We start from the raw sequence: 10,575 nt of genomic DNA, 5'->3' as shown, positions 1-10,575 counted from the left end.
GCTCCCAGCCTGCCCGGCGGCCAATCCTGACGCTGCTCAGAGCAGCATCAGGATTGGCTGGGAATGCCCAGCCAGGGCGCTCCCAGGCAGACTGGGAGCCTGTGCAGGCTCTCTCTAGCCCAGCAACTGTGTTGCTGGGCTGGAGAGAGCCTACTGCGCATGTGTGTTTGGCCAGCCTGAGACGACCGGCTAAACACACATGTGCTCTGAGGGGGGGTGCTGTGCACTTCGCCTCACTGCTCGTCACCCCCTGTGGCCCTGCCCCTTTTTCCAAAAAACAATATTAAACACAGTTTATTATCGATTTTTGGGAAAAGGTTTGCAGCTGCCGCTGCTGGCGGGTGGGGGTCGACGCTCCTCCACCCTAATGGAGGAGCCAGCTCTGCTCCTTGTGATGTTCCATGAACAAAAATTCCAAGGCTATTCACTGTACACTTAAAAACAACAGTTTGGCAAGTAACATTTCTTAGCCCCAATTATACTCTCTCCGGAAATAACTTTAAAATGCAAAGGTTTCTTGAACATATAAATACTTTATTCTTCCGTATAACATATAAAATTTATATATTTATCGAAAACATCAATTAAATATATATATTTAACATATTCTTAAATAAGTGACGAAACTGCAATCCCTTTTAATTAATAGCATAGATTGCACACATGAATGATGAAGGGTTTTAATAAAAGTGGTCACATTTGACAAACTGAGCTCTACCAATGCTGGAAGTTAACTCTTATGGTTTGAAAGGGGGTTTCCTGTATTGTAGCCAGGAAAAGCCTTACGATTTTAAATGTTAATTGTTTTATATAGAGCCCATGCCACCTTGAGGTAGTGGCATGACATAGCATAGACTGATTTAAGTTTAATTCAAGGGGCAACCTGGGGCTCCTGAAACTATGGCCATTGTAATTCAGGAATTATACACGTACATTTATCTGTGCACTTGCGAACCCTTACTGTGCCATGCAGGAAACCACACCCTAGCTAGTGTAGAATGTAATATGGCAAATTAAAGGAAGAACTCTTCACTCCTCCCAACCTCCGACTCATCAATTAATACAAAAGATCATGTGGCTCTGTTGTAATAATATCTTAAACTTAAGAGGGATACTTAGTTATAAAACTTGAGGCGTACATTTGGGCTTTATTCTCCAAAAGATTGTAAAATGGCAAGGTAAACAGTATCACAGTGGTATTTCTTCTTTTATCTTCTTGTAGAATCCTTTCGTAGAAAGCTTGTGTCTTTTCTTATTTTTCTGTACAGCTCAACCAGCTGTTGCTTTTCAATATTCTGGTAACTCTCTTTGTTTTCAAGCTGAACTCATGTTGCACTGATCCGCTAAAGAAATACAAGAATCCTAGAAATATGATAAACAGGAGTCAGTTGTTATTTATTTTGTTTAAATGTTTGTTTGCTATAACAAAACTGTGTTCGCGGGCACATAACATGTCTTTCAAGAAGGTTTTCCTTACTAAAGGCAGGACTTAGGGGCTGAATTAGAGTTTGGAGGAAAGGGCTCTCTGCTGCAAATTCAGTCAACCCCTGAGACTATCTGCCTCATTTAGAGTCAGGCGCACCACCAACTTTCCACCACCAGACCCTCCACTGACTCCATTGATGGAAAGCTTTCTCCAATGGCCCATTGAAGTAGGGGCCGTCAAAGGAAGGGCATTACACCACCTGCCTATATTGTACCTTGAAGGCAACTGCGGTGATGACTGTTTCTTACAACGTACATAGATGACCAAAGGCCAACAGTTAAATCTAAATTTGTTAAAAGATAGTCCGTCTGCCAAAGCCTAAATAAGGCCCTTAGAGTTGAATGGTGGGGGTAAATCAGCATGGGCTAGATTTACTAAGCACTTGTGTTGTCTTTGCATTGGGCAAGGTTACACCAGGCAGTGTAAGGCTTTAAAGGAGATTTAGTAAGCCAAGCAAAGCCACCTTGCATGGCTCTTCGCGTCTTCGTAAATCCAGAGTAAAGCAAGGCAGTGCAAATTGCTGCCTTGCGTTACTCTGCACTGGGCAGGTATTCCATGGGTGGAGGATGGGCATTGCTATGCACCCACTCATGGATTATGATGCAATCCCTGATTTACAAACGTCAGTAAACCTGGGATTGTGTAAAAATAGTATGCCTTCCAAACAGAGGCTTAATCAGGAGAAATATCTATATTTCTCCTCATTATTTCATCTTTCTATGTGTCCTACATTCTGCAGCAGACATATAGGAAGAGGAAAATGCCTCTTTGGATTGTTGTTGTGCAGGGGGACATGAAACAGCACAGGAGTGCCTGTGTTGGCGCTAGGCAGCACTATTAGTAGATATGGAACATTCCTGCTCTCACCCTGTCACGCAGGGTAGTGCAGTAAGTTGTCTTTCTGAGTTGCATACAATGGCAATTTGATAAATCTGGACCTTAGGGGGGATCTATTAATGGTACAGAATCCATGTACTGAATTTAATTTACAGCAGCAATAGTACAAAGGAGGAGCTGTATGTCAGAATAGCAAGGATAATAATATTAATATTGTCTCCCCATATACCTTAGGCAAAATAAGGAATATCAAAATATTGTGCAAGGTACATACACATGAAGTTAGGTTTAGTAAGGTTTAGTAAGTCTATACTAAGCTTCACGACAGTCCAGTAGACAATATTATTGCAACAATATTTTGGCAGGCCTATATTTATGTGTTGAATGTCTGGTAGTAACCCAGTGGAAGGTATTGAACATAAATGTGTTTACACTCTACTACCACTCACCTGTAAATCTGGCCTGAGATCCTTTCTCCCTTTGTTGCAGTGCGCTCTACTTGGAAAGGGGTTTAGGGCCAATCATTTGCATGATTTATTTATAAAAATAATCTGTTAAAACTGGCAATTTGCCAATTTCTAATGAAGATCAATTTATTCTCAAGACAATGCAGTTAAATGTAATGTTGTGTTGTGCTATGGTATGTTATGTTATATTATGTTATGTTATATTACATTACATTATGTCATTTCATGTCATGTTACATCACACTTTTTTGTGAAGGTCAACAGTCACCAACATATGTTCTCACACACTGAGAATGTGTGCTGTTCTGATGAATCATACAGAATAAAGAAAAGGGTCAGAATTCTTACTCCAGTGAAATCTAGCTGCATGGAGAACTCTCAGGAGAATATGATATATCACCATTCAGGGACATATTGAAATCAAACAAATACATTGTGGTGGGAATTTTTGCTTTCACAGAGCAGATATCACTTTCCATTTTCGATATGATTCTGATTTATACCTCCAACAAATATGCTAACCTTCCTCGGAAGACTGGCACATCCAAAGAGAGTCATAAACACAAGATGGGGGATTCATGCATTTGAGATGGTATTGTATAAGTAATTGTGACTTGAAATCTTTCCAGAATCATCTCACATAGACACTTCAATTGGAAGGTTGCTATGGTAGAATGAAGACAATTATTTCAGAAAGATCATGCTTCTGCTGATAAGGAAATGTTTAACTTGTGAGTTGATGATGCTAAACTGTTCTCTGTTTAATGCTTCCCAGGAGAATAGGTCCATGATGTAATGACTTAGTGATGTGGCCAACAGACTTTTGAAATGAGCCTTCTTCCACTGATTACTGGCAGACAATACATCAACAGAAGTCCTAACCTCTATTAGCCCTGAGTAAACAGTAATGTTACTCTTTGTCAGATAGTAGCCAAACTAATCACGGAGGTGAATTCCAGAAGGCACTACTCACTGTATGGTTAGTATGTACCATGTTTCAATTCCTCGAAATACATGGTTGCCAGATGCAGCTTGGTGCACAGCATTGGAATATTCGTGTGTAACTAAGGGGGCCAGTTGGTGACATTCCGAGATTTCCGACATTGCATTGGAGCATAATATAACTATATATGTCTGGTAAAAGGATGTGCCTGTTTGTTTTGGCTGATGCACTATTCGAAAAGATGTCAACTCAATACATTGTCCACAGGCCGCCAAGTCAACTGTCACTCGAATAATCGGTTGAGTACACTGCTTCCTCGCAAACTCCAGTTTTTGTTGATATGTTATCAGAGCTGTGATGCCCATCAATTGAGAAGGTTGAGTAAGAAGGAAAAAATAGAAAAGCATTATAGAAAGAATATTGTCTATGTTGATGTTCGGGTTTCATGTTTTCCTAAAACCACAGAAATGCGGAAGTTTAAGTGTGAAGGGTCGAGAGAAAGCGATGGTGAGAGTCATATGATCTGAAGAAATTGATTGTTTATGAAAGCCACCTTTCAGTGAGACTATTGCTTGACATTTCATAAATGTAAGATGGGTCCATGGAAAAATAATAATTTGTCAAGTGGGAGTTACGTGACACACAGTCTAAAACTAGATTGACACTTTTCAGAGGCATCTTACTTATTAACTATAACTATAGCTCTTACAACTAATGCATCCAAAACTGTCAGATAAACGTAGCTCGTTTGAACATCTTACCATCGCTTTGGAAAACAGCATTGATCTTATGGCCAATTCCTGGAAAGTCCTCTTCTATCTGTCTCGGGAAACCTTTGTCCATTTTCTGTTTCTTTTCATCAAACCTAAAGACAGAGGAGAATACCAAACGTTGTCAGAAATCATTTTACTTCATTTGTGACATAATAGCCAACTAGATATGTAGCAGGGCGACAGCATGTGATAGAAGAGAGAGAAACAGGAAGCGAGATATGACGTTTCTTCTGATCAGACTCAGTGAAAGGAGACCATGGTAAGGACTCTCAGTAATATTAACTACAACCTCCCTGTGCTCCCAGCATTGATAGTTTGCATTTATTGTTAATTTTCCATTATCATATAATTTAAAAAAATAGTCAATTACAGTTTTCAAGTCATAACATAGATTTGGAGTGCACTCTTGTAGACAGGTGGTAATATTCCATTACTTCATCTGACCCCCTTTTATCCCTTTTACCTCCAGTATTGCTCTCCAACAAAGAAGTATGTTTTTCTTGTGCCTTCATCATAGGAAGCAGCGTCAATTTGTGCCACATTTCTTGGGAAGCCCAGTTTGTAGATATTCTTTGGGTATCCTTCAAGTATTTCATATCCACTAAGAGCCCAGTATTTAGAGCCTGCAAAAAAATAATGTTTTTTTATTGCTGGTTTCTTAGGGGTTACATTTCTCAAGCAAGCTACTTTACAGCAGCAACAGTTGGACGAAGCTACTCTACATCAGCAACAGGTGGATGGTGAGGGCATAAAAAAAGGTAAAAAGAGAAGAGTCACGAAGTGAGAATAATAATTTCTTACGTGTGTCAAGTTCAGCACTGTACATGAGTTTCCCAGTTAATTCTAGTATGTGCAGTAACTCCTTTTATTTATCACACATAATGTAATTACGAGTTTTGTGGCATACATAACACACCCGCGATTCTCCCCAAACAAATTTAGCATGCAAAGTTAGAAATGTTTTTAGAAAGGGAAATGTTTCTCCAATGTTACGGCTGACTCTAGAAAGAGTACATCTTTGGTACAAAGCCTCAACTACTTTTTTCCTACATGGGAGTTTTGGTCAAAATTCATGAATCATTGCATGGGAATACCCATGTACCACCAATGTAACGTCAAGTTGGGTCAAAGTAGGGAAACACAACACTTTGCTCTGTTTTAGGGCTACTTTCGAGTACAAATCATGAATTTGTGTTGGAAACAAATCCCTGTTCAAGGCTTTGTGCTGGTTTGCATCACTTTTTGTCACATTGCACATGTGCAAAGCTATGATAAAATTGGTACTTAGTATCAAAGCTAAGTTACTCATACTTAATTTAAGGACTTATTTTTAAAAAAGTACACTTACAAATCTAAAACTATTTGCAAGACCACAAATATTGAGCTTCATCTTTAATTTACCTATATAAAAATCAGTTTTGGCTCATCAGCATATTTTCTGTGTGCCATGGAAAAATTCAATGTGGTAATAAATTGCTCCACATCAAAATTGTTTTAACCAATGCAGTGTTGAGTTCACAGTAAGCTAAAACATATGTTAATAAATCACCTTTGAAAATGAGAACTTGATCAATATCTGTATTTTCATAGGCAGCATCAATGTCAGATGGTAAAGAAGGCCAAAACATTTTGATCATACGCAGTTCAGTGTTTGAGGTTTGGGGGAGATTGCGCCAACAGAACCTGTAGAATGGAATGCAATAATTTCACATCATGACATACATAGTAGAAAACTAGATGTAGATTTATAATAGTGTTGTCAACTGAGCATACCTTGCCATCATTTGTTCAAGAAAGTGACAGATTAGTTAAACGTAACTGGTTATAGGAATTCCTTGGTTACCCTAACAAGGGCAGAAATTTACTACTTGAGTTTCTCCCAAGGACAGCATGAGGCTTCCATCATCTGGCAAACACGCTGATATATTAGATAGCTCCATATGATGTGTCAAGGAGACGTTAGATGAAAAGATTTAATTTTAAATATCAGAATCCCATTGCAAAGAGTCAAAAACAAAGAGAACAACCATGGGTATTAAAAAGTGCATTGCAAATACTTTGTTACTTAATTAAGGATAGCATATGCCACTTAATGTTTGTGTTTGATTAGGAATAACAGGCTAAGATGGCACATAGTTGAAAGATAACTGTAAATTGCACTGTAGGGCAAAGATGTGGAGCAGGGATGAAGGTAGGGGGAAGATAAGAAGAGTTTGTCCTTTGTTTCATAATTGTTGTAAATCTAGTTAGATATTAGTGAGTTAAATTGAACTACATAAAGAAATTTGTGAGCTTTGGATGGAAGCACATATATCCTCCTCTTAACACCTTCTGTCCTCCAGCAGTTATTGGTGATGGCAGTCTGTTATCAATTTATTATTCTCTAAAGCTTAGCCAGAAAAGCTGGCACATATGCACCTAGGTAACGTGTGACAAACGTCACCAGTCTCCTGCAGATTGGCAGTGGCCTTTTACAATAGTTATCAGGTCAGGAGTAGTGGTTTTCCTACAACTTCCTATAGTGTGCTTGCTCAAGTGTTATGGAACAGAGCCCTAGTTCATGCAGAGTATGCTTACCTGTCTTTAAAAAAAATAATTTCTCCTCTGAGAGTGGTGATGGCGTCAAAAATCAAATTATCACAAGCTGATGGCGTGATAGGCCCTGTAGGTTGAACAGGATTCTTTGATAATCCTAGGAGAAAAACACACTCATGTTTACAACTCAATTAATATTAACACATATTCAGCATTCTAGAGTTGCTTGCGTATCATTTGATGCCTCTCACATATGGCATCCAACAGCACCAAAAGTAATAATCATATTGGCAGTCTATAAAATTAGCTATAATAGCATTGAGCATTGTAGATTTGATATAGTCTTGAAATAGGTAATGGTTGTTTTATCGTTTGTTTTGTTGCGTTATGTTATGTTACTCATATATGATGCTGTATTGGCTATTTATGCAGCCTAGTAATGTTGACCGTATCCATTTATCAGTCTGCTTGTTAGACATTTCCCTCTGGAAGCAATCCCTGTGGAGTTAAGTGAGGGGTTTGTGTACTTCAGTGTCATAGATTTCATTGGAGGGAGTCTGGTGTTTAAGGGGCTGATTGCGAGTTTGGGGCTCAGAAAAACCTGACCTCCAAACTCCCAATGAGGAGACCACCACTGTGCTGGTTCTTACCTCACCGGCCCCATTATGAGTTTTGCATTGGGCTGACCGGCAGAAACCAAGGTTTCCGCCAGTCAGCCCAGTGGAGAACATTCAGCGGCATTGCACAGGGGGCCCCCCTAGAGCCCTCTGACAGTGCTTTGGAGGGTGGGCCCTGCACTGCCCATGACAGTGTCATGGGCAGTGCAGGGGCCCCACTGTTCCCCCCTGCACTTGTTCTCTGCCAGCTTTTTCATGGCGGTTGAATCGCCATGAAAAGGCTGGTGGAGAACATGATTGTAATCAGCACGGCAGTGCTGACTTCAGCGCTGCTGTGGCTGATTACAACCACGACTGCCGTCATACCGTCGGGATCAAAGATCCTGGCGGAGACTGCGGTCTTTTGGTGGTCTGACTGCCAGGGTTATAATGTAGCGGTCGTACCGCCATAGCGGCGACAGCTTCACATCCACTGTGAGTCTGTCGGTCATTGGACTGGCAGACTTGTAATAGGGCTCTATGTCTCCGCATCTTGGTGCTGTTGACTGTTTATATTGGAACTCTCTACTCACACAGGCTTTGCTTTGTCAGACTCATTTAGTCACTTGTCATTTTATAAAGTTTAGATTCTTAATCACAGTCATAATTGTTGTGTACCATAAAGGGACTGAATTCCATTAATATCGTCCTGAGAAAGCTGAAAATCCTTGGTGTTAACATTGACGACAAATGGAAACATCAAAGCTCCAGGGTCTTTTGAGTGAGCGAGACCCAGTGCATGGCCAATTTCATGAGCAGCAATCAGAAACAGGTTGGTTCCTAGAGAAAAAAGAAATATGAAAGTTAATAAAGATAAGACTTTTCCAGATGAAAACATGGCTATGTAGCACATGCTCGATGGTCTTGCATCCATTTAACCCCTCAGGTGCCTTGGACGTAGCGGTTACGTCCTGGGCAGCACCACTCGGGTGCCCAGGACATAACCATTATGTCCTGCTACTGGCCCTCGGGGGAAGCGCTAGGGATCCCCCTGAGGGCCTGGCACCCCACTCCCCTGACAGGGATGGAAGGGGAATCGCTTCCCCTTCCACCCCTGACCTCCCTTGTGGCGTCTGATGACGTCAGCACGCAATCGCACCAGGGATAACATTTTTTATTTTTTTAAGACATGGGGAGTGACCCCTTAGGCAAGGGTCTCTCCCCTGGGGGGAGGGGATTTGTTTTAGGCCATTTCTGCCCCCCTTGGGGGCAGGAACCTCTAGGCACTAGAGATCATTTTTATTTTGTTTGCTTTTTTGTTTTAGATGTGGGGAGCGACCACTTAGGCAAGGGTCGCTCCCCTTGTTGACAATTTTATTTTAGGCCACTTCTATTCCCCTTGGGGGCAGATTAGTCTATTTTTATTAGGCCTATCTGCCCCCAAGGTAGGCAGAAACCACTAAACACCAGGGATTTTTATTTTTTTGCATCAATTTCACACAAGGGGAGCGACCCCTTAGGCAAGGGTCGTTCCCCTCAGAGACAAATTTATTTTAGGCCATTTCTGGCCCCCTTGGGGGCAGATTGGCCTATTGTTATTAGGTCAATCTGCCTCCAAGGGGGTCAGAAACCACTAGGCATCAGGAAGGTTTTTTTGTGTGCCAATTTCACGCAAGGGGAGAGACCCCTTAGGCAAGGGTCACTCCCCTGTGGGGGGAATTTATTTTAGGCCATTTCTGCCCCCCCAGCCTATTTCTATTAGGCCGATCTGCCCTCAAGGGGGGGCAGAAACCACTTAGGCACCAGGGATTGGTGTGTGTGCACGTGTGTGTTTTTTGTTTGGGGGGGCAGTGCCTTGGGCAAGGGTCACTCCCCAATGGGGTCACATTACTAAAAGCCAACCAGGTTAGATTTCTTTTTTTTTTTTAAATAGGGTGGTGGTATGGCCATACCCGACCCCAAATAAATGGGGCCAAAGTTGTTCTGCCTACCGGTGGGCAGATAGGGCAGTTACCTCCGATCCACTCCCCGGGGGGCAGAAAGCCTACTAGATGCCAGGGAATAAAAAAAAGAAGTAGGGTAGTGGCTACCAACCAGTATAGGCATGGTTATGCCCCCACCCCAACTGAAGGGGGTAACAGTCTTTCAGCTCTCCCCCGCACACTAAAACATCTTATCCTACGGCAAGCAAGAGGACATTTGATTATTTGGGGTTTTTGTTTTACATTTGGGCCATGAGAGCTTGTCTAATTCTCAAAATCGTCCCACTTGAAATTGTGAGGGCTGCACTTTTTGGACTTTCGGCTGCTGCCATGTAGAAAAATCTACGAGACCTATACACATCTGAAAACTAAACATCTGGGTGAGTCTAGGGTGGTGTGCTTCAAATGCACCTCACACCATTTTCTTACCCACAATGCCCTGCAAACCTCCAACTTTGCTGTAAATCACACATTTCCTACATTTTTGTGATGGAACCTTCTGTTATCTGCAGGAATCCACCATCTTCCTACCACCCAGCATTGTTGCATCTATACCGATAAAAAATCTGCCCCACTTGTCAGCCTAAAAATATTTTTTTTCAAACTGCCCTTTTGGAACCGCTTTGGTTTCCCCTCAATTTCAACATGTTTTTGGCTCTTCCCTGTCACAGGCTCTTGGCCCACCTGCACAAGTGAGGTATCATTTTTACCGGGAGACGGAGGGAAATGTTGGGTGGTAGGAAATTTGTCCAGGTGCAGTCATCCCACACAGAAATGTGGGAAAAAGTGATTTTTTAGCTAAATTTGAGGTTTGCTGTGGATTCTGGGTAAGAAAAACTGGGGGATCCACGCAAGTCATACCTCCCTGGAATCCTTTGGGTGTCTAGTTTTCAGAAATGTTTGGGTTTGGTAGGTTTCCCTATATGGCTGGTGAGCCAGGACTAAACACCCAGGTG

General features: G+C 41.6%; 1 protein-coding gene across 1 annotated transcript in view; it reads right to left on the bottom strand.

Annotated features, from left to right (window-relative positions):
* Nucleotides 1-513: 513 nt before the first annotated feature.
* LOC138248631 (matrix metalloproteinase-18-like) overlaps nucleotides 514-10,575 on the bottom strand; it is a 34,293-nt gene continuing 24,231 nt past the window's right edge. Inside the window, exons 5-10 of the mRNA XM_069202363.1 lie at nucleotides 8,316-8,477; nucleotides 7,084-7,198; nucleotides 6,056-6,189; nucleotides 4,970-5,129; nucleotides 4,495-4,598; nucleotides 514-1,362 (exon numbers count right to left, since the gene is read on the bottom strand). Coding sequence (XP_069058464.1) covers nucleotides 1,253-1,362; nucleotides 4,495-4,598; nucleotides 4,970-5,129; nucleotides 6,056-6,189; nucleotides 7,084-7,198; nucleotides 8,316-8,477 — 785 coding nt within the window. The 3' untranslated portion in view covers nucleotides 514-1,252. The remainder of the gene's footprint in view (nucleotides 1,363-4,494; nucleotides 4,599-4,969; nucleotides 5,130-6,055; nucleotides 6,190-7,083; nucleotides 7,199-8,315; nucleotides 8,478-10,575) is intronic.

This window comes from Pleurodeles waltl, chromosome 8, assembly GCF_031143425.1.
Source record: "Pleurodeles waltl isolate 20211129_DDA chromosome 8, aPleWal1.hap1.20221129, whole genome shotgun sequence".
NCBI classification, from domain to species: domain Eukaryota; kingdom Metazoa; phylum Chordata; class Amphibia; order Caudata; family Salamandridae; genus Pleurodeles; species Pleurodeles waltl.
This window is presented reverse-complemented; position numbering and strand designations above follow the sequence as displayed.